We start from the raw sequence: 23938 nt of genomic DNA on the forward strand, positions 1-23938 counted from the left end.
CCCCAAGGACATGGCACACCCCAAGTGGTTCTAAAGAGCTAAGTCAGTCTGACACTGCGTTTCCCATGTCAGCTTTTAAACTTAGCTCAAGTGTTTGATGCTCTTTGCAGTTAAGTTGACTGAAGGACTGATCCACCTTCTAACCTAAGAAGCATCACTTCAGCTGTGTTTAAAACAGAGCTGTCCTGATCTGGGCTAACTGGACAGCACTGGTTTACCACCATTTGGAAGAACCCGTAGCTCCTGTTGCTTTCCCTGTTTGTTCTTGTTACCAGCTGGGTTGGGAGGGGAATTCTGCAACTACATGAAATTACTCAGCCATAGTTTGATGAAGTTTAGTCTTACTAAGTTACCCGCAAAGTGAACATGAAGTGCTCTGTTAAGGAGCACCCATCTGTCCTCCTGTTGCAGGCATATTAGATTCTGTTGCCTTCAGTTATTTAATGCTGGGATGGGTAGGAGTTAGTCTCTTGGTTCCTGCAGTGCAGTTAAAGCCATTCCCAAGTAACTGAATTTGCCTTCTTTCCCCCTCCGTGGGCTGTGCAGTACCTAAATGGAGTAATTTAACCATGAACTTTGCATCAGCCATTCCAGCTCTGAGTGGGAGAACTGTAATACACAACTGAGCCAGCTGCTCCCTTTAAGACCCAAAGATTCTGCTTTGCAAGCAAGAGGCTAATGCCCAGTGCCCACAGCCTCACCCCTCCCTGGGGAACTTGTACTTCAGCTGACCCATAACCAGGCTTCACACTCTGGTACTGCTGGATTCCAACCTTCAGTCTTCCTCAGTAGTTCTTGACTGGGTAAACTGTTAACCCTCTATGGCTGAGCAGTGAAACCCGTCCCTGATGGGAACTGGGCAAGGACAAGTCCACATCTGGCACTTCTTATGTCCAGTAGTTCCTCAGTTGCATGGGCTCCCTCAGGGCACACTGCAGGGGATCCAGTTAAGTCCCACCGTTGGGGGTTACACCTCAGCTCTCTCATTCCTCATCAGAATCAATCTTCCCAGTGAGCAGCATCTGCTCAGAATGGGGCAGTTTGTAACTGGCACGTTTCAGCAGCAGCTCTTGATGAGAACAGGCAGCTAAGAGAGAGCTTTCTGTTTCCAAGGCTGTACCTCAGGCTGTCAGTAGTAAGCAGAGGCTCTGTATTAACTGTCCCAAGTCACCGACTCCTACAGGTGTTCATGTACTTCTAAACTAAATAACAGACCCACCACTGCAGCCACCTCAGCTGTATCTCACCACATCATTAACCTCCCTTACTGCTAAGTTACCCTCTATCCCTCATGGACTTAAATTCTTCCAAGTCACTTAATTTTCTTCTGCATCCAGCTCCACCAATCCAGAAGTGCTCTGTGTGTGTGTAATTAGAAAACTAACACTCTAGACCTGCAGAGAAACATCTGTCTACATCGATGTAGTTCCTATGAAATACACATGGTATGAACCTAACAGAGGCCTGTTCCTTCAGGACAGAAGTGTTAAGCATTGGCCCTCCCTGAAGTCTCCTGGCTCTGTCTCATGTTTTTCTTTATGTGCAGACGAGTGCAGATTTCCTCTGTGAAAACAGCACAGCAAGATTTCTGGAAGACAAAAGGGAGGAAACACAGGGATGGGTGTTTCTGTGTCCTGGGAAGGGGTGCACAACCCGCCCCTGGAACAGGCAGGGAACAGGGACATGCTCAGATTCTAGTGCGGTTTCATTTACATGTGTTTTCCTGCTTGTCAAGTGACTTGAGAGGAGCCATACTTGAGAATAAACTTGTTACTGGTGATCTGTTGTCCTCTGTACACCCTGAGCACACTGGAATGCACTTGGGCTGCCAGGGAACCGAGCAGACGTTTCTACTTCGTGTTTTGGCAGGCTGGGAGGTTATTTTATTATTGCTGCCCTGTCCAGGCTAGGAATCAGTCACCCAGCCTAAGCCATGAAAGCCCAGCTCTTCAAAGAGTAACTGGGTACGATGGCTTCCCCTGTCACTGCACTGCTTTCCTCAGAAAAAGCAGGATCAGGCTGGTACCGAGCTTGTTCCTGCTGGTCCGGTGGGATACAGGGAATCAGGGCAGGAGATAAACCCATCACGCACCTTGGCATGCCCAGCAGCGCGTCTGCTCTTGTTGGAGAGCTCGGCCACGGCTGCGATCACGCCCAGGGCCAGGCCGATGGCCAGGGTGAGGAAGAGCCCCCCCAGTGCCTGGGGCTGCAGAGGGCTCCACCGCTCGCGGCTCCTGTGCAGGCAGCTGCTCTCCCACCACTTGTTGCGCAGGTAGTCGAGGTCCCCGGACTCGCGCAGCTTGAGGACGGCCACAGAGAGCTGCTTCGTCCACGGGGATGCTGCGGGGGGAGAATGAGAGCGTGAGGAGAGCCCGGGACAGCTCAGAGCACGTCTGAGCAGTCCTCTGCTATGCACCAAGAAACACTGGGGTCTGAAGCAGGAGGCTGACGGGACGAGGGGCATGGCTTAAAACTAAGAGGGGAGATTCAAGCTGGATGTGAGGAAGAAATGTTTTACACTGAGGGTGCTAAAACCCTGGCACAGGCTGCTCAGAGAGGTGGTGGCTGCCCCCCTCCCTGGAGACATTCCAGGCCAGGCTGGATGTGGTTCTGAGCACCCTGCTCTAGTCGAAGATGCCCCTGCTCATTGCACGGGGCTGGATGAGCTGTGAAGGTCCCTTCCAACCCAAACCATTCCATGATTCCAAGTGGAGAGGGGGGCAGGAGCAGGACACAGGCTAACCCTGGGTGGTGGCGATGCCAAATCCTCTGGCTCCGATAACTTCGGGGGCCCTGATGAGGTTGCAGTGCCGGGCGGCAGCGAGGTCCTGGGAGATGGATTCCCCGATGAAGGCGTAGTTGGACTCCATCACCCGCTGAACTGCCTCCTGGTAGGTCTTGACTAAAACGTGGTCTCGTCTCTTGTCCATGTACTCGTAGATCATCTGATGGATGGGATTCTTGGAGTTCTGCGGCCCAAAAATCCAAGTGTCAACTGAAGTGCAAAACCATCATATAAAATCTGCCCATATGTGCAGGGGTTGCAAAATAACTTGTTCGAGGCACACAGGGAGAGCCCCTGCAGGCTAGACTGCTGGCTTGTAAAGGAATGCACTATAATATAAACACACAGTCCTCTACAGGCCTTTCTCCCTGAGAAAAGGTGGAGGGAGAGACGAACAGAACAACAGGTACCTTGAAGAAGTAGAAGGTAGAGGAGCCCTCCAGTGTCCCGAACTCCAGCTTCCTTTGCTTCACAAGGTCCTCAAAGGTCTGGATGGGGAGCTGCTCGCTGCCGGAGCTCAGCAGGGCAGTGAAGTTGGCGATGTAGGCAGCCAGCAGCGCGATGGTGAAGAGCCACCAGACAGCAGCAACAACCCGCACAGAGAGAGCCTTGGGCCGAGGGGTGACACCTGCATGGCCGGGGCCGGGAAAACACATGGGAGGGATGCACAGAGACACAAAGAGCTTTAGACCGGGAGCCGAGTTCAAGGCTTCCCTCTACATAAAGGCCAAACTGCAAAACTTGCCCTGCAGCTACTGACTGCATGAGCCTGAGAAGAGCTGCGATGGCTGCTTTGACCTGCACCAACCTGCAGAGCAGAGCTGGAGCAGTGTCAGCAGCCAAAAGCAACAACAAAAAGCTCCCCTCTACGAAGCACCAGTGCAGTGGTTACCTTCACATTCCCCAGAGCAGCTACAGACACACCAGAGCTGGGTATACAAACCCCGTACCTCCTCCAGAGCCCCTCCATGGCTGTTCTCCAGCTCACCTTGCAGGGCAAGGGCTCCTGCCCCAAACCAGAGGCTGTTTAAGAAGGTGAAGTGGTTCTCTTCGTTCTTTGGCTCATTCCACTCACAGGGGCTCAGCCTGTGGGAAAATGACAGGATAAAACAAGACACTCAGGGGAACAAAAGATCTAAACCATCCTGCAGCGTGAGTGCAGCAGTGCAGATTAGACTGAAAATGCCCCTTCTGTGCATGGCAGCTCCTCTTTCACCTGAGGAGTCCAGGGCTCCAGAGCAGAGCTTTTGTTCAAGACTGCAGCTGCAGAGAGCTGCAGCCTAAGAAAGCAGGGGAAGCCAAATCTCTTGGGAAAGAGTGGAGGGGTGGCAGAGAGAATCTTCCATCAGTCGATGCAGGACACAGTGCATAAAAATACGGGAGAGGGACCTGCCCATGGGAACATGGTCATAGTCCAAAGCAAACTCTGGTAAGGGTGAGAAGGAAGACCTGAAGTACAAGCACACAGTGCTCTCAGCAGCCCTAGGTAGGCCACATCCACAGATCTCGTGCTCTTTGTGCTCTTAACCTGACATTACCGAAGCTTTGTTGGCCCTGGTTCTGGACCTGTACAGAAGGTTCCTCAAAGCAAAATGCACCCAGGTGCTTCCTTTAGAACCGAGGTCTCTCCATAGCTGGGAAAGGAGCTGACTTGACCAAAACCTGGGAAACAAATTCATTCATTCGTACCTGGCAACGAGGAAGAGGCAGAAGCACGTCAGCACGTAGGCAAACAAGAGGCCGGTCCAGGTCTCCTTGCTGAAAGGGGCCAGGAAGTGGAAGAACGACATCTCCTCAGAGAGGGTTTCTTTGCGGAGCAAGATTCCGATCCCGGTCTGCAGGAACGGGGTGGTGAAGGAGACCACCTCTTCCCTCGCTGACGTCACCGTCAGCGGCGCCACTGCAATGTCTGCTTCCTGCGGGGTGGGGAGGAAACCAACGGACCCTCAACCTGCCTGAAGAGCCTGCGCAAGCAGAGCCCCCCAGGCTGAGGCAGGTCTGCAGCGCTGGGCACTGCCCTGTGCCACGACAGCTCTGACAAACAGGGCAGCCTTGTGCTGACGGCTGCGGGCTGGAATCTGGCCTCATGGTTTCCTGCCACAGCATCACAGACCGGCTGAGGCTCCGGTGTCCAAGGCCAGTTTTCCTGACAGCTGTTATCTTTGTTTCGCCATGGAGCTGAGGTGCCTGTGCAGTTCCTCAGAGCTCAAAGAAACCCTGGGTGACCTCTGAGACCAGCCCAGGAGCCTCTCTCTAACAGTGAGCTCCTGCTGTGGCCATCACCTCCGTGTTCCCTGCTTTCCATACACGCAGGCCAAACCCAACCACAGGTCTTGCTGCTCATGAGTTCTATGCCCCAGGCAGGATGACCCCGAGCTGCTCGGTCCCTGAGCAGACCCCGGCACTGCTCTGCCCTCCCGGAGCCCACTCTGGAAGAGCACAAACAGAGGATTACCCGTCTCAGAACTTCACCGATCATCCCGGTCCAGTTGCCTCCGGGAGCGACAGCTCCGTACTGCCCATCGCCCACCACCTTCACCCTGTAGCGGAACCGGAGCATTGCAGCCAGAGCCTTCAGCAGGTCGATGCAGTACCCCTCCAGCTCCGCGCTCCTCACCATGACGTAGGGATCTTCCTGCATGTTGGAGGAAAGACACAGAGTTCTGGGCTCCCAGAGCCTGCAGGGACCTTAGAACAGTCTCCCAGTGCCTAAAGGGGCTGCAGGAAACCTGGAGAGGAGCTTGGGACAAGGGCCTGTAGGGACAGGCCAAGGGGAATGGCTTTAACCTGCCCGAGGGGAGACTGAGATGAGCTCTTAGGCAGAAGCTCTTCCCTGTGAGGGTGCTGAGGCGCTGGCACAAAAATCCACTTTCAAATACATGGGTGGGAAGAAAAGGCAAAGCGTGACCCCAGCCACCCCAGAGCCGTGCCACTGCCTCACCAGGATCGTTGTGACGGTCAGAGTTGGAAGAGCCTCTTCTGGTCTCCTCGAGTCAATGCCCTGCAGATCGAGAAATGGAGCGGGAATGATGGGGTTGCAAAGTCCCAGGCAGGGCCCTCAGCTGGAGGGGGGGGGGGGTGGTGGTGTCAGGGGGTCTCCTGTGCTAAACCAGCTGTAAATCTGACCCTGTGAGCTGCAGCAACCCCACCACTGTGGTTCCCCAGCAGGAACTGAGCCATCACAACCGTTTCCCCTCAGTGCCTGTTGTCAGGATTCGTTGCCTGAGTAAAAGTCACTTTAAATGTTGTCACGCAGCACACAGTGCACACGGGCTCCCAAAGAGATCAGTGCCTGTTGCAGACACAACAGTCAGCGGCTGGAGGCTGGTTCTGCCCTGGGGCACGGCTGAGTTCTGAATTCTGGACTAAAGGAAAGCAAAACCCCAGTCCAGACGCACACAGACTCAGACATGGCCAGCACCAGCCATGGAAATGTACTCAAAATGATAACTTCATGGATTAAAAGCATTGCACACCGTGACCACGTCTATTTCTGGTCTTGTGCACCCGCACCTTCACCGGCAGCTCCGCTCCAGGGAACTCAAACATACCTGACTTAGAGCATCGTCATTCCTTGAGGTTCCTGAAAAACACAACAACATCATCAGCTTCCTGCAGGGCTTTTATTTACAGCTCCTCAAAAGTGACGTTTCACACCCTCATTCCCACTGCACTTCAACAGCACGATGACTGTCCTGGCCTCACCAGCTCATGGCTGCAGCAGTTCAAGTTTGCTCATGCACAGCACAGTGCTAGTGTGAAACAGGAGCAGGAACAACCACAGCCAGATTTAGACTACAAAAGGTTCTGACTGTAATTCAGCGATGAGGGCTGTCACTCCCACACTGATTCTGCACAATCAGCTGGCTTATTTCCTGACTGTCCTCCCCAGCGAGGCGAAAAGCCAGTTCTGCTGCTCCACACAACTGAGATTTCCCTCTAACTCCAGCAAACCCCATCAATATCCCTAAGGAAAAGCCCTGTAAACAGTCCATCACTATCAAGTTCCAAGACACGAGGGGCTGCACCCACCGGGATATAAACCTTTCTCCACTATGTCCTGCTCTGTTCCCCCCTCAATTTCCAAGCACCCTGACCTTCCATTCCTCTGAAAACTAAAGCCTCCAAAAGGGCCACGTCCAAAACCAGGAATCAACAGCAAAAGGGGCCAGGAAGCCTCTCTGGGATTGCCTGCTCTTTGTGTCACATCAATGAATAGAGAGCAAGGGAAGTCCATAAAACTGACAGGGTTTAAGCATAATGGGAGCCAGGAACAACTCTGTGAACCGCACAGAGTGAAGACCAAATGTCACACCACTGTTGACCTTTTGGGTATTACTTCTCTTTCCCATGCCTTAGTTTCCCATCTGTAAAACCAAGGTAATGATACTCCCCTCTTTGGTAAAAACACCAAGTGCTTCTACTGGGGTCAGCTTTGCCGCTGGGTTCTACTCTCTGCTCTGCTGTGTGACTTCCAGCAAGTCTTGTTAAATTATTTGATCCACAGCTTCTCTTTCCTTAATCCTGAGGAGAATCCCCCCATTTCACCCCAGCTGCAAAAGAGCAAAACTACAGTGTCTGAGATGCAGAACTGACCCCACAGTTGTGTCAATGTACGACTCACTAATTGCCTAGGATGCTTCTTCTAGAACACGCACAGCTTTGCTCCTGGGAATCAAAGAATTGACAGTGGAAAAGCCAAAAATCCCTCAAGATAACACCAAAAATTCACTCTTTCAAGCAAAAGCTGTGAGTTTTTCATTAAATATAACAGCATATTCATTCATTATGTATTATTCATCCTGTGGTTTTGCAGTTTTTGGCCTTGAGCTGAACTCTACATTATGGTGAAACAAAACCTGTTTTTTCCCTCTCCACTACAGTTCTCCATGGGAGCTGGAAATCTTCACAAAGGAGTTCTCTTGTCTCCCTTTAGAAACTCATTAAAGCCACTAAAAGCTTTTTGAGGCTTCTTTTTGAAGACCTGCTAGGGTTTCCTGGAAGAAAACAGCCTGTACTGAGGGCCTCAGCTCCCCCACAGTGGCACTGGATGCAGCTGTTCAAAGCCCCATTGTAAGGACTCCTGAAAGGACCATAAGTAACCAAGTCGCAGCACTTGCTCACAGTTCATGGCAGTGACGCTTCAGAAGCCAGCTCCTCACTGGGAGCTTCTATGAAGAACAGAAGACAAAGAAGAGGCTCATCCCTCTGCTCTTGTTCCCCACAGGCTGGTGGCTGCAGGAAACAACTGCAGTGGCAAAAGTCAGCCTCATCTTTACCCCTTCTCCTCTGACATGCCCAGCCTTCCAAAGGGAGCTGGCTGCCTGCTTAGCTTCCTGTGGAAAAGCTCGCAGCACTGTTAAGCACTGGCCACTTCACCTCAGTTTCCTACCCCATCCTCTCTCTAGGCTGGGAGTCTTGCCTTTGCATCCTTTGCCAGCATTTGTCTCCCCTAAGAAACAGCTTTAACCACAATGATGGTGTTCAAGGACACTAGACACCCTTTTTCTAGGCTTTTTAACCTGCCCTCCTCTCTGTCATCTGATTTACAGCTACAGCAGTGAAGGCACAAAGAGCACAATCACAAGCGGCAATAACAAGCTTGGCCCTGGTGATATCTTAATAATCAATTCAAAAGCAAAATCCTATGTTGATGTAACCAGCAGAATAAGCTGCTGAAGAAGAAGAAAATCAGGCAAAAAAAGCACTAGCAGTTAAAGACTGAAAGAATTGACTCTGTAAAGAGCAACAAACCCAGATTTGGATGGAGGCAGCAGGTTTGGACCATTTTTCTCACCTGTCCGGCTTGACTCTCCCAGGAGCAGCATGGTTGTAATCACACAGAGAAGGAAGGAAAGACCTTTGTCCATTGTAGCAGAAATATCTTCTGCCTAAAGGAAACTTCCTGCTGGAGGTGAAAGGCAAGCAGTTACAGCTGTGTTTAGAGATCCTCACTGCTGAGTTAGAAGCAGTACATCCTGGATTTTCTGCAACTCATTCTGAAGGGTCCCAAGTCAAGCAAAGGTCTCTGGGTGAAACCAGAGTCACCACTGAGCCCAGCCATACAAGTATTAAAGGAAAGAGTCTGCTGAGCAACTTAGTGCAGCAAAAAGGATGTGACCAACCTGTAGAGTGGATTTATCACAGATGTTGTGCTGTGTCTCTGCTGGTCAGCTCTCCACAAAGGAGAGGTTTGCCACCATGAGCATGTAGGCTCTGGAGAGGGGTAGGCATAGGTGTGTGCCCTGACAGGGGACACAAACCCATGGATGTGGGAAAGGAGGGGATACACATCCATGGGCTCCCAGGGGGAAGCAGCTGAAGTGCCCCTGAGAGCCAGGCCCTTGTGCTCTGAGAAATGGAAGATGCTGTCACAGAAATTTTACAGTATGAAGAGGCACTAATAAAAGAAATCTACAGAAAAGAGAAATTGCTTCTGAAGCCCTCTTTCATCTCAGCCTCCTGCCTGCAACTGAACAAGGGAAAAGGGACAGGCAGAGGAGGGCAGAAACCAGCATATTTCCAGTGAACTTTTTTCAGTTCAAACTCTGCAATGAGATTTCTGCAGGGCTTGCCACAGTTGTACATTTGTCATTGTAAAACAGCACGAGAACTATTAAAAACCATCAAGGCCAGGTTATAGTAAGTCTTCAGCTGCAGAGATATTTTGGATTGTATGTGTTGTCACAGAGTCAACCAAGGTCCAGGACAACGTTATCCCAGAAACAATAAAAACCATATTAAAAAAATGAAAACTTACCTTTTAGGAGACTGCAGACAAAAAAAGCCTACACTACATACAGTGTTAGCTGCTTCTGTTGCTGCTCAGAAACACGGCTTCAGTTCATCTTACCCCATCATGAATGTTTCCCCAAACCTGCCCTCCTGGAAAACTCTTGGCTTTACATCTCAGGAGCCTCCCTCCCTCAGTTTCTCTACATTTTTCACCTAATGAGAGGAGTGAATAAAATGAACACAGAAGATTCTTTCTGGGTTTAATTTAAATTCTGTCTTTGCTGTGAAAAATACTTCAAATGGGAATGTTTTGATCCTAGCAAAAGCACCAAAGGAGGAGACTGACATTTGAGTTATGGATCAGTCTGCTTGTTTCTTGGTAGGTTTCACCTGTGAATTACTGCTACTTTCTCCATACAGCTCAGTAAAAACTACAAAATGAGCTCTATTTCAAGCAGTCTCCTTCATAAAAAAGCTAATTAGAGCTGGCAATGTATTCCTTGCATCCCCTGAAAAGAGAGCGCTGTAACACACTGCTGCTGCTGTCTGAAAGAACAAATACAGTGTAAATATGTGCACAAATGAAAACCACAGACTTTTAGCAAAGGCTGATACACTTCCCTGGCTCTGATTTATACTGGAGTCATTTAGGGACAAACAGAATCCCTTAGAATAAAGGGAGAGCAGAGGGGTTTAGTGCCTCCCAGTGTGCAAAGAGTTCCTGAGGTACTGCTTAGATTAACCATTGCAACATCCATTCACCATCCACCTGAGGAGATACTACAAAGTTTCCTCATGCTGGCTTTACAGCAAAACAGAGTAAGGATTTAAACAGCTGCTTTGCTAGAATCAGCTCTCACTCCTCAGAAGGTTTTCAGTCTGTGAACCAAAGAAGACATCATTACTCCTCAGCCAGTCTTCTGTCTGCAGTGCTGCCAGCAGAGGAAAAGGTGAACAGCCATGACCTAGGAAGGAGACAGCCTGCTGCACACAGGCGTTGGTCCTTGCCATCTACAACAAGAGCAGTGACTGGAGACAGTAGCTCACTTACAGCGTTCCTTTCTCCTCTCCTAGTCCGTTTCCTGACGGGGCAGGAGCAGCAACTCGATGAGCAGGCACCAGGGAACTGCTGGGATGCTGCGCTCGCAGCCAACGCTGTTATAAGGAGAGAAGAGAGGGAGGAGCCAGGCTGAGAGGCTTCTGTCGAGTATGCGGGGGCCACCACACACCCCGCGGTACCTGAGGCTGGGAAAGAGGAGACTACACCCAGCAAGAAGACAATGGTTGGAAGCAGTTTGGTGCAGCAGCTGAATGCTACACTGAGGCTCAGAAAATCCTATTACTGCCCGGCTGGGTGGTCCTGTGAAAGTCCTCTCTCTTTACAATAGTGTCCTGTCGAGCTGTGCCCATCTCTCCTGTCTATTGCTAGTGTGAGCTGCTTCAGACTTTCTCCAATCTGTGGCTGCCTCAGAAGATCAGCTGGAGACTCATGAATAACACCAAAAAACCCCCCAAACCATTACATACATCTAGGGTTTCCTCATAATGCCTGGACAGTTGAAGGAAGGCCTGAGCTTTCAAGGTAAACCATTACATTCCTCTCTGGATTGTACAGTACTGTTTAACACACAGGCACAGGAATTAATTCCCTATCCCCTCCATCCTCCCATTTACTAGTTTCACTTCAGAAGTGAGCTGAAGCACTACACTGCCAAGTGGCTGCTCTGCTGCGCCAGGTCAGTTATAAATACGCACATCAAGGCACTGTAACAACAAAGAAGTGCCTTCACAGGAACTCAGCAGAGTAAACTACTACAAGTCATCCTGCAGGGGACTTGGAACATGTCCACACTTGAGGAAGAAACAACAATTTACTCCCTACTTGACTTTAAGATGATGAAAAACTGAAGATGGAAAATTCTCCAGGAGCGTGCACATCCTGGCCTTCTTCCCTGAGCATTCTGTATACGTGCCACTGAGGAAATCAATTATTAAATATCAACACAGCTTGATCTGTGCAGCCAAAAAGTGCTTACACTTCAATTCAAAAGGCTGCAGCTGGTGAAGCTGGCCCCTAACAGAGTTCAAAGGCTTGCCTCATAGCTCACTGCAATTAAGGGGAGTCCTTAGATCACTTTTAGTGCACTTCAGACCCCAGATGGTGTAAATCATTCTTGCAATATAAATTATGCCGAGGTGCTAAGATCAGTTACAAATGACAATTACCTCCTCCCTATAGGACAAAACAGAAAAGAATCCAGAAAGAACTCTTCACCTTGGATTCCTCTCGGAGGCTCTGACCTGCTCACAGGTTCATCTCCAGGTGCTGTCTTTGGTGGTTTGAAGGCAAGTGCACAACAGTGTGGGTACCACGAAATGAATTCCACTCCTAGGAATAAACAGACACACAATTAACGCTCGTGTGTAGTGTAACAGAACGAGCTATAAAGGTAGCTACTATTAGTTTAGACGCAGGAAGGCAAAATTCAACTGTACCCACTAAGTTAAATCCAGACACTGCTTTTTAAAACCTTCAACAAAGATAAATGCTTGGAAGTGCTACAAGGCACTGCATTCTGTGAGGTGCATTAATTTAACAAGTATCAATCAAAGATAATCTGATTGTTAAACTTGGTCTTTGAAAAGATACAAATAGGCCTTTTAAGCATTAACTTTCTGAAGCTGTCAAGTTGTGGGTGCTTTCCTGCTTTAAATATAAAAAAGCAGCAACTCCCTGCAGCTTTTCAGCCCAAAACCAAAGTTTTACAGAATGACTTTTCATCCAGAGAATGCTAATGACATCTGCTTTGTGTTAAGACACAATGTGAGACTAATCTTGGCAGATTTACCTTTTTTCCTTCAGAAATGATTTTGTAGGGTTACTTCAGGGCTCTGCTACACAAACCTCGAGAGTTTCTCATCCAAATTATGAAGTCAAACAATGAAGATCTGAGCCAGGATGGAAAACTGAGAGAATATTTTTAGACCAAACATAATGAAGACAATTTAAAAAGGTTTAATTGGAAAATTTAACCCCTCACAGCCCCATCCCCATGTCATGATGATATCATTACCTATAGGTAGCCTTACATTTTGATACCTCAGAGGTTAACTGCTTGTGGCCAAATGATACTAAAATTAGGAACCAAGAACTTCTTCCTAGCCCTGCAAGCCACAAGTAAGCTGAGGACCTTCCAGGAGTGAGCATGAACTAACACACTCCTACTGTGCAATCTGTGGGGCCTGGAAGACAAGAGATTTTTGAATGAGACAGGTGAAGAGCAAAGTTTTGCTGCAGTATTGTCAGCCAGACTTCAAACAACTTCAGTGATGGAAAAGGGCTGACTACGTTCCTTGGAGAGCTGTAACAGAACAGCTTAGGTCTTTGGATTGTGTCTGTTTGGCTACTAGTTACATGAGCTCCGCTAGAATGTTCATATACACAGGCATCACTGGGTGCCAAGCAAGACATTGCTTTGAGACAACCCATGTGCTGTGCATCACAGCATGACAGAATGCCAGTCTCTACCAGTACTTGCACGGGATTTGGTGGACCTGAGAAAACTTGAGCTGGATCTGAAACAGAATGAAGAGTAAAATTAAATGTTACCCACTGAAGATAAAACAAGGCAGATGGGATTCACCATGTTTGTATAGTACAGACTTCTAGACAGCATAGAACAAGTGTTATGTTACAGGTAAACAGTCACAGCTGGAGGGTTAAATATGTTTATTTTAGTAGTGTAAGGTGGTTTTACAAACAGATCTTTAGATTTTGCAATATACACAAAGGAATCAGTACAAACAAAAAGCAAAATATCCTCTCAACAATGCAGCCTCTATGCAGCCTGAAATAAAATTAAATCCCTGCTTCTCTTTAAAACACATCTCAGTAAACATTCTTCTCCATCACTGGTAAAATGTGCATCTATAATAAATGACATAATAACTGGGGGGGGGGGACACGGGGAGGGGGATGGACGGACAGGAAGACAACGATGACATCCCTAAAAACAGAACGTAAAAAAACTGGGGAGGAAAAATTATTCTCGTGTTTCGGTTGGTTTTTAATTCTGAACGTGTCCATCTACAAAAAATTAAATAGCTCTGTTTAAAACATACCTGGAAAAGTTTGCATGGCAGTGCAATACAGAAATAGTAAAATTCATCCAAAAAGTGCTATGTACAGCAGCATTGTTAAAGTATCGGGAGGAAGGGATGGTCTGTTTCCAAGCAAAGACCAGCCTGCTTTTGAGCCATTTCTGAATCAAAGTCAGAAGATGTTTCCAGTCTATTTTCAGTAATTCCCTTCTCTCTCCTGTCTCATTCCCACAGATGATGCTTTCAGACAAGGAACAGTCACAGTTCAGTTAAAAGTGTGTGCATGTGCACAGCTAGGTGCAGACATCTATTTGCATACACACAGATGTGTATATATGTATAGATATATATATATAAACAAGCTTGGTTTAAAAAAGCATTGCTTTGGAACAGAGCGAGAGCTCTTCTTCAGAGTCGAGACCATCTGCAATAAACAGGCCCACGATGGAAGATGGACTTTATCTACCACATTACTAATTCATGGAACAATTTCACTGCAATTTGGAATATTTCCCAGAGAAGACACCCTCAGAGGCCTCAAAAAATAAGCAAGGACTGGAAGCATGACTCGCAACCCAGCCTCTTTTTGTGGATCCACAATTTGTAAGAGCAAAATTAACCTTTAGCTGTCATTAGCATCACATTTACCTACTAAACATCAGCTTTAGCTATTTTAAGAAGCAGTTACTGAAATTTGTAAAGAATGCGAGATTTGCATGGAGCAAAATGTGAATGCAAGAAGTGGTGACACACAACAGAGGCCAAATTTGAGGCTGGGGAAGTGTATTTAGAAAAAAGGAGGTCAGATCACTAGGACTGTAAAAATACAAGTGCCTGATTTCACTTGATGGTTCTATTTCTACAAGCTGACAAATTTAACACTCATCTGTTCTTTTGGAGTCATGATATTAAGACCCTTTACACTGAAGGGAAGGCCAGGAAGTGCTGAGCCAGACGAGGGTGTTTTGTGCCTCTCAGGTCACTGTGGTTTGCTTGCTAGGAATGTAAACATCACCTTCTTCAGTGCTCCCCAGAACTACAGTTTCAGCATAAAGAAGACTTCTGTGTCAGTGTTATAATCAGTCTGGTTCTTGGGCTGGGATGTAAACACGGCAGGAGAAGCTGTATCCGTACAAACTGCTTTTGCAACGCTGCAGGCTCCCTCGGGATTCCCTCTCTCTTCGATGGGGCTGGCACCGAGCTGGCCCAGGCTCTGCAGCCGCTGCCTCTCCTGGGCCTGTTTAGCCCTGTTGGCGATGTACCGCACCCGGCTCTGGCTGCGTGACGATGAGCGGCGCAGGAGCCCCACGCTCTCCCCTTCCTCCTCAGACTCACTTGGGTCAAGGCTGATAGGGGAAGTGATATCATTTTCCTGCTGAAAGGCTGTCAGCTTCTTCAGCTGCTCCGTCAGTTCATCCTGGGGTCTGACTGAGGATCTCAGGCCTGAAGAGCGGCGCTGCTCCCGCATTGACCGAGTGACGAAGCTCCTGCTGATGCTACGGTATTTGCTTTCAAAAGTGCACACAATATCATCAGAGGTAAGGTCTCCAAGACTTTTGGATTTTGCCTGGTTGTTCCCAACCATGTCCTGTGCTTTGGATTTGTTAGAAGACTGTCTGAGACTTTCTATGTAGAGCCTGCTCCACGTATGCCTTCTAGGGATGGATGAGAATGCATCTTGAGGACCCCTGGCAAGAGGACGGGGGCACAGTTCATCTGCTGGCAGCTGGCCAGACCTCAGGTTAGGGTTGGATCTGGTCTTGCTCACCATTGGCATCTCGTTACTGGAGGCTGTGGCTGATCGTGGACGCATACCCTTCCTTATGGCAAGGGGCTCAAAATTCTCATGATGGATGCCAAGATCTGGGAGGCTTTTGCGAGCTAGATTGGGGAGAGAGAGATCTATCACAGTGTCATTGGAGGACATGCTGGAAGAGGAGGACATGCTGTCACGATGATTGCTGCAATCTAGCTTGCTCCAGATCCGGTCATTAACAGTGGCATCAAAGTATACCTCTGCTGCTGGAGACAGGTTACTTGGAATTTTTATTAAGGCTGAGGAGTCTGCCATCTTCAGGCCTTCACTCTTTGACCTTCGTACTAACATGTAAGAGCCTGTCTGAGAAACAGGTAGAGCCTGTGCAGCCTGGGCTTTCTGAAGAGTATCTGGAGGCAAAGTTGTCTGCGTGCTGTGAATCGCATCGTTTTGCTGCCGTACAACAGCTGCTGCACCGAGTGTTTGCCCTTTGGATTCAATGGCGCTTCTCATGCCTGGTTGGCCATTTTGGTCCTGGCAGTTCTCAACAGGTTGTCCATCAGTCTTACCTGTTGCCAGTACCAGCCAGGCTTTCTGAGGGTGCACTGCCAGTCCACACTGGTCTTCAGCTTTACTGCATGCCTGTTTCCAGCCATTTTCTTCTTTGAGACATCCTGCCACGCCTGCCCTGTCATCCTCTTGAACTACTAAACTTGTGTCAGCCGCTCTTGTGACTACCTGCACTTGGTCTTCTGCAGCCAGATTTGTTCTTTGCTCTCTAGTGAGTAGAGACTCTTGAGGCTGGTTGGATCTGCTGCTTGCTTCTGATAGAGATTCAGTGGAATGATCAGACACAGATGCTTCTTCAGAATCACTGTAAGGAGCAATGGGCAGAGGGAAGAAAAGGCTGGTGTGATGGTTTTCATTGGCAATAACAGGCTCTTCAGTGATAGTTTCTAGGCTGCATAAAGAAGTGACTGACCTCTGTATGGAGAAATGGCAGACATCTACTTGGGAGACATGAAAAGACAGGAAAAAGAAAGAAAGAAGAAAAACAAAGACATGAGTTAATACCTATTACAAATGGCACTTCAGCTGAAGATTCATTCTTCTGTTATTTTGTTTTCAGGTAGTAGCTGCAGATATTAATAATGATTTTTATAGTAACTTATGATTTCAATCATCTGGCTAAAGGCAGCAAAATCTTCTGCCCATTCAGTTTTACCTCCTCAAAAGCCCCATTTCTTTCAGATAATCTCAGTCCATGCATGGTAGCACCACACTGCCTTTCTGATTATCTCACTCAAACTACCCATCCATTTCTTTGTGTCCTTTGTGCCCCTTCTCATAAAATAACTTTTCTTCCTCCACCTCCCAGCACCACTTGAATTGCTCTTTTCCTTCCTTGCAGCATTCAAACACGTCAATGCATCAGAGCATCAGCAGACTATGTACAATAATCAGAGCACCACTGCCCAAACAACAGACATGGTCCCAGGGATCAATTACATGGAAGAGAAGCAGCGCTGGATTTCTGGAGCAGATGACAAACAGCACAAGCTATACACATACAATGGAGCGTAGTCAGTGTGCCTTTTAAAACCAAAACTAAACTTTAAACAGGCTAACTTGGTTTTCCTAATGAAGTTTATAATTTCTTTTGCAAGACACGTGGCTCACGAGCACCAGGTGACAGCACAATCCATAGGATCCCTATGGCCACCAACTACCTGAAGGGAACTCTCCTTCTGCCTGCAGTGTTCATAACCTGTATCCCAAGAGCCAAAGCAATCACGCCCAACAGACTATTTCCCACATCTCCAAACCACAATGCAAACATGCGCTTGAGAACTAGCAAAGCACCACTGAGCCAGACAACAACCTTAAGAACATAGGAGCAGATAATTATATGTCAGGAAACAAACAAAAACTGGGACTACAGGCAACAAGGTGCTTCGATCAGTGACACTCAGGAGACAGTTACCTTTGGCTTGCTTGTCCTTTCAGTTCTTAACTAGAAAGAGAGAGTGTGCATGTGGAATAATAGGACAGAACAGAGGAAAAATCCAGTTAATGTAGGGAAGGCAGGTGCAGGTAACAGGATAAATTAGTGCTGAGGGAAGGAAGGGAAACAGACAAAAATATTCACGCATTCTTGTAGGATCCTAAGAATTTCTGACCAACCAGAGCACTCAGTGGGATCCATAAATGAAGGGATTTAAAATCCATTATTTAGTGATAGAAAAATAAAGAGCAATTTTTGCTATTGTTCAATAAATGCACTCTGCTGGGCTGGGGAATGGAATTCAGCCTCCTCTTCTCCAAAGCCCTTTCCTAATGCTAAGGGAAAAGATAACCTGCATTACCAAAAAATTCCAAGGAAATACTGGGCCTTTCCCTTCAACACCAGTATTCCCACCCCAGTGCAGTGACAAGACGCTTAACGATGGAGAAAGCCGCTCAATGGCCCATGTGAGATCAGCTAGGAGTGTTCAAAGGGAAGGCATCACGTGTGTCCATAAGCAAACCCCACCATTCACAACACAACAGAACTTGTCAGGATCTGGAGGAGGACTGGGAAGAGTTTGGAGCTGATCAGACCAACGAGCTCTGCTCCCCATCCATCAGCATGGGGAAAACCTTGGCCTGTCAGCACAGATTATGGGACAATTACACAGCCCAATACTGGGAACTGTAATGCTGCTGCCATTAAGGGGACAATGAGAGACTATAGTTTCCTGTCTTATCCCAGTGGCACTTCCCACCAACGGACTGTTAATTATGAAATGCACCCATATTAGGCTGATGTTACTGGTTTCCCTGGTTTCTTGGCACAAGGCATTAAATGGAGGGCGGATGGGGAGAGCACACTGTGCAAGCACAGTGTTTTGTTACTGGATCAGCAGCAGCCACTCCAAGTGGCTGCTTCACCATTTTAAAGGTTTGCTGAGTCCATGCTTGGGAAGTCAGATGGATTTAATCAAATTTCAAGCATATCACAGTATTTATTTAGTGACTTGGGGGGCTGGCAGGGGAGCTGGCACTGGTAATGGGAAATGGTTTCATACAGCACCACTACTCAGAGCTTATGAAAAACCTAATGCCAATAATCTGGGCATTGAAAGAGTTCTGCTACTTTGGATTCATTTCAAGGCATGGGAATGGGCAAACTTCTCCCCTCTGCTCCCATTGCCCTGGGAGTTTCCTAAAAGCCTCAAAGCAGATATTGGAAAAAATACATAAAAAGTAGAATTAAGAAAGAGAAATAGAAAAATCGTAGGCACTGAACCAGATTTAACTGATCAAACAAATGGGGCATTTTACATTCCTGTATGTGGCTCTCAAAGAAGCCACAATCTGTTACTAAAAAAGGGATTGCATTCCAAGAAGCACCAAAGTCCCCTAATGTTCCCATATAACCTTGTCCAAATTCCTGAGACAATTAAGGGGAAGGGATTGGAGGAGATGCTTTGTAGTCACAGACAAAAGCCGTGTTTCTTTACTTCGCCTTCATAATTGTATGAAACAGAAAATCTTGCCAAAATCTCTTCCCTACCTCCTCTCTTTGACAAATCAGGAGGGTAAAAAAGCGTCAGCTTCCTTATTAAAATGTAAACCTTGATCACCTCTGCTCCTGTTCTCCATCTCCCCAAACATCCAGCTCATGAGCACAGACACAGCTGCGCAATCTCAGGGACCACGTGCATATTTCTGCCTGGGCACAGCTATGAAATGCTGTAGCTTAAGCAGCTGTCCTTTAAACCAACACATTTTACTCTGCAACCTGGAAATGCCAACAGTCCACCTAGCTCGGCTGGTGTCAAGCAACATCACATCAGATACCTCACTCCTTTATACCCTCGGGTCACAGTCAAATCACATACATAACACTAAGCACATCTATAAATGGGGATTTAGACATTTAGGACCAGAATGGTCTGCTGTATTCATTAAATGTGATCTCCAGAATAACCCAGAGAAGAGAATTCCATCCAGTAATCCCTGAACTGATGGCAGTAAGTTTGCAAGTTCTTTGAGGAAGGAATTAGTGTTACTGCCAGCAGAGTGCATCATTTCTGGTGTGGTTATCCCTCAGTGAAACACAAATACTGATAATGAATATTGTTTGTTAAGACAGATTTCCAATGGTCAATCTCTACTTAATGCTCTGGTTTGGATCTTAAAATTCACTTAGTATCATACCACATTCACTAAAAACCAAAACACATGAGGAAACAAAACACCCTAAACAAGCAACCCAAGCACTGATGGGCCATTGACAGTTCTACCACTGCAGATGCTCAGCTAGGCATGGGAAGGACTAATCTAGACCAGACACTTCTAGGAAAGAAAATAAAATAAAATACAAACATTTATGCAGACTTTTTTCAGTCATTGCCAACAATAAAGAAAAAGAGCTTTTGGTAACAAAACAACAGAGAGGAGCTGCCAGGTAAAGCTGCTATGCAGAAGCTGAGACAATTATGTGATCTACGGTGGAGAAGGGTGAAGAAAATCTGGTCTTACCAGTAAAGAATATAGGGGATTTACTTCGAATTTCCTCCAACTTTTGAACGAACAAGGCGTTCATTTCCCTCTGTAGGGTACCCACTTGCCTTCGAGAAGTTTCAGAACAGCGCTTGGGGAATTCTGGGCTTCCAAGGCTTTCTAGACTGCTGGAGTTGGAGGATACAGAGCCATTGCTGGCTGCAACCAAGTTGACAGTGCTTCCATATTTGCCACCTGATTGGCACTGCCACTGCTGCCGGGAATGAGCCTTTATTCCATGACATTTAGATTCAACAGTTTTCTTCCCTGGGGTCACAAAAGACTGGGTGCTCCTTGTTAGATCATCACCAGTTCCAGCGCTGCTGCAAGACTGCAAATCTGCTGCTTGCCGCCTGGGCTGAGCTTTCACAGGTTTAACACCCCAGGTTTTTAGCTCTAACCTCTCTTCTCCAGTTATACTGCTATACTGGTCATGGTGAAGTATATCTTTAGCAATAGGCCTGCTAGGATGGTCACTCCACTGGCATTCTAGATCTGGGCTTTCCTGGGAGCCAATCATGCATTTCATGCAATTGGTGGCCACTCCAATCCTACCAGAGCTGTTGATGGCACAGCGTGCAAAGACGCTTTGCTTCTCACTCTGGTGCTCCTGAAGCCGGACCCTGTCAGACCTCTGGATGGGTTCACTGAAAGCAGCACCCCCTCGAGCACAGCTTTGGCTTTTGGCTTTATGGGAACCATGGGCCTTACCTTTCAACCCCTTGCCATGCACCTCCCCACTGGCACCATCTCGGGGAGCTGGTGTCAGGGGAGCGCTTTCTGCCTCCTGCTCAAAGCGAGGCTGTGAGGCAGCGTCCACTTCATGGTCTTCACTGACCCCTTCAGAGCTGTTGTCTTTTGTGTCAAAAGCAATTTCAGGAAAGCCCTTCTTGTTCTTCTTCTGGCTCTTGGTGGGCGCACTGGCTGTCCTCCTCAGGATGTGGCTGCTAAAGGAATGTTTGCGATGGAGCTGACCAGCAGCATGACTGTCCAGAGAGGCCTGCTTTGGATTTCTGAGAAACAGACCTTTTAGACCTAGAGCCTGTTTGGCCTGGAAAATTAAAACAAAACAAAACAACATGTCCTTAATTAAAAAATCAAGTGTCTTCCTTGGGCCACAGGAACTCATGCACAAATGATCAGGTCACGTATGCACTATGTATAGAGTCTCCTGCCGTATTCCTACCATCAGCATGAGAACTGAACCAGAAATAGGACAGAGATGAAAAATGAAACAAATCAGTAACAGCAGCTTTGCAAAACATTGTGTCTTTCTTTGCTCAACTATGTTTTTAAGATAAACTTTTCCAATCAGGCTTATCTTTGTATCTGTCATCATTTTCTTACTGTAGAAATGATGGTAATTTTAAAAAGTTACTTTAAAATCATTTTACTTGTCCTGCAGCATGATGTGGTTATAGAATTTAGTTGATAGTGACCTCTTAAGCTAAAGAATATTCTTGAGTTAAACAGGTAATAATAAATTGGATGTTCAAATGGAGATTTACATTCTTTAGGAACTGTTGGGAAATAAACTGTGGACTAAGAGTATCAGATTTTTTCCCTATAAAGGAGATCTACACTTCAATTGAATTGACCTCTCCTATGAACAGCAGTTGAACCACCTGCCTGACAAATGATCATCAAATACTCCAATTTCCACTTGTGTGATTACGTTTTGATAAGTTCCTACCATACAACACTTATCCAAAGACACTCAGGTATGTTTGCATCACTGAAGAAACACACTATAAACAAGCCAAGTTAGTCATGGTGATAATACAGTACTTTGTAAACTTCAGTATTATTTAAGCATCAAACATATATCCACCATCATAAATCTCCCACCATCATACAGCTGATTTACATGTCAGTGAAACAGAGAGGTTCAGCATTCCTGTAAACATTCCGGGTGTATTTGCCAACTTTTAAAGCAACAGGCTGATGCCTGATAAGGACCATGTTGGGTGTGCTCTGTACAAAGAGCCTCCACACATAAATCACTTAGAGCAGAGACACGGTATTTTTCTCCTATTTGTTTTCTTGATGTCCCAGTTAAATCAGACTCTTTAGCAGCTGTAGCACAAAGAATGAATAGAACCAGAGGACACAAGCTTGTGACTGAAATGCATGTTAAGAAGCCCATGATAAAATGTGAGCAGTGTCCATGCTTGCTGGCACTTGCTGTCAGTTCAAGTCGTGCCATGTGAGGTCACATTCCTGCAGTGCCAGCCAACAGCACAGAAATGTCTCATTTAAATTACAGTGGTCTCTCTTTCACCTCAAACTATTCAAGTGCATGCTCATGCATTTCAGAGTTTGCTTTGTAGCACTTCATGGATAGATATGAGCTGCGCTGTACACTAAGCCTGGGTTAAAAGCTGCTTTTATTCCTACGTGTCCTGTGCAATCTTCCCCATGGGATCAAGGTTTATTTGTATGCCACAATTTTTATAGCTGACTGAAGATTAGTTACTGCATGCCAAGACCCAGTATGAGGAGAAGATGATTAAGGAGACCTAAATTGGCCTTTAAAAGTATATACAGGATAAGATGAAGAAGGTAGGGATTGATTTTTCCCATACAAGGCAAAGAAGATGTAATTTACATATTGATAAAGCTCTGCGAGAGCCAGACTAATGAACAGGCTGCCTGGATCATTTTGAATTTCACTTCAAATTGAGTTTGTGCAGTTGTTGAGGAGTGAAAGGAAAAAAGCATTCTGCTCCAACGGAGACAAGTTGGCAAGTACATGGATTTAGTGCTCTCAGAAACAGACAACGTAAGGATTTGCAAAACCCAGAGAAATTGTCATACACTGCCCCCCAGCAATATCCAACAAAAGGAAAGCACTGATGGAATGGGTGACAGCAGTGCAGGGCTCCAGGTATCAGTCTAGCTTACTCGGTGCATCTTTGTTAAGCTAGCTACTACTGCTTGAATCACTGGAGTGATTCAAGATCCCAAACTCAAATTCGATTAACTCAGGGGAAAAAAAAGCTGGAAAAAGGGGAAAAAAAGGGAAAAAGAGGAAAAAAAAGAAAGAAAGAGGAGAGCCATTTTGACGGAGATCCAGAACTTGGGCTTTCAGCTCCAGTCCAGCTTTGACAGGACTACTGCATTCTTTAAAGCAGACTTGGAAAACAGCACAAGAGGCTTTCCCACAATTTAGCAAACAATTCACTGTTAATCATAGAATCACAGACTTGTGATTTGGGTCTTAGTGGAACGGACACCTTCCACTAAACCAGGTTGCCCAAAGGCCCATCCAACCTGGCCTCTTACTGTTCTCTTCCATGTGAAAAAGTGGTTTGAATTACACCAGAAAAAAGACACTAGAGGTAGAGCCTCAAAGATGATAGAAAAGGAAGGTATGAAGGGCTTGCATCCTGGATCTGCTTCATTCATGGAGGGCTCTCTGATCAATGACCCCACAGAACTGACCAAGTCAAATGTCGCCATTCACATTACATGAGTTGAGGAGCTTCAAAATATTACTAAGGAAACACTGATGCTAATGAAGCAGCTAGTCAGAGGCATGCAGGTGTGTGGTGGTGGTCACTGCACCTCCCTGAGGCAGGAGGGGGTACCTTCAAGGCGTCTAAAAACGCTCTGCTTCTAAAAGTAGACTTTTTGACATAGAGAAGCCCACTGCAATCACAAACAGAGTAAAGGCAAAACAACAGTGAGGGAGGATCTCAGAGATACGCACATCTAGAAAACCACATTCTACAGTACACGAATAAACTACAGGAGAGACAGGGACAAAGAAAAGCACCTCCAGGAAACAGAGCAATCTAAGAGAGATTTCAGTTAAATACAAGTTAAGGTGAAAAAAAATCTAAGACTCTGCCTCAGTAATACCAAGCTACAGAGCAGGTGCAATACCTACATATAGAAAAAAGCCCCTAAAGGGTAATGCTTGGATTAGAATATTTGGATTTATAAAGGGTAAAGCCAGGCTGATAACCCTGGTGATTTTTCTGACCATAATTAACAGAGGGGAAGCAGGG

The 23938-nt window shown here is 46.8% G+C and overlaps 2 protein-coding genes across 2 annotated transcripts in view; both read right to left on the reverse strand.

The window, feature by feature from the left end:
* Positions 1 to 1199: 1199 nt before the first annotated feature.
* LOC134161592 (probable glutamate receptor) lies at positions 1200 to 9285 on the reverse strand. The gene is made up of 10 exons (XM_062614587.1): positions 8583 to 9285; positions 6337 to 6368; positions 5727 to 5786; positions 5241 to 5420; positions 4475 to 4701; positions 3774 to 3871; positions 3196 to 3413; positions 2744 to 2969; positions 2093 to 2340; positions 1200 to 1588 (listed from the first exon to the last, which is right to left on the reverse strand). The coding sequence occupies exons 1-10, from the start codon at positions 8653 to 8655 to the stop codon at positions 1487 to 1489; spliced, it is 1464 nt and encodes a 487-aa protein (XP_062470571.1). The 5' UTR covers positions 8656 to 9285; the 3' UTR covers positions 1200 to 1486.
* A 4682-nt stretch (positions 9286 to 13967) lies between these two features.
* Positions 13968 to 23938, reverse strand: part of PLCH2 (phospholipase C eta 2) — an 80141-nt gene continuing 70170 nt past the window's right edge. The window contains exons 24-25 of the mRNA XM_062614585.1: positions 19905 to 20976; positions 13968 to 16384 (exon numbers count right to left, since the gene is read on the reverse strand). Coding sequence (XP_062470569.1) covers positions 14658 to 16384; positions 19905 to 20976 — 2799 coding nt within the window. The 3' untranslated portion in view covers positions 13968 to 14657. The remainder of the gene's footprint in view (positions 16385 to 19904; positions 20977 to 23938) is intronic.

This window comes from Pezoporus occidentalis, unplaced genomic scaffold (assembly GCF_034315485.1).
Source record: "Pezoporus occidentalis ecotype Australia unplaced genomic scaffold, CSIRO_AGI_Poc_V1 ctg176, whole genome shotgun sequence".
In the NCBI taxonomy this organism is placed as follows: domain Eukaryota; kingdom Metazoa; phylum Chordata; class Aves; order Psittaciformes; family Psittacidae; genus Pezoporus; species Pezoporus occidentalis.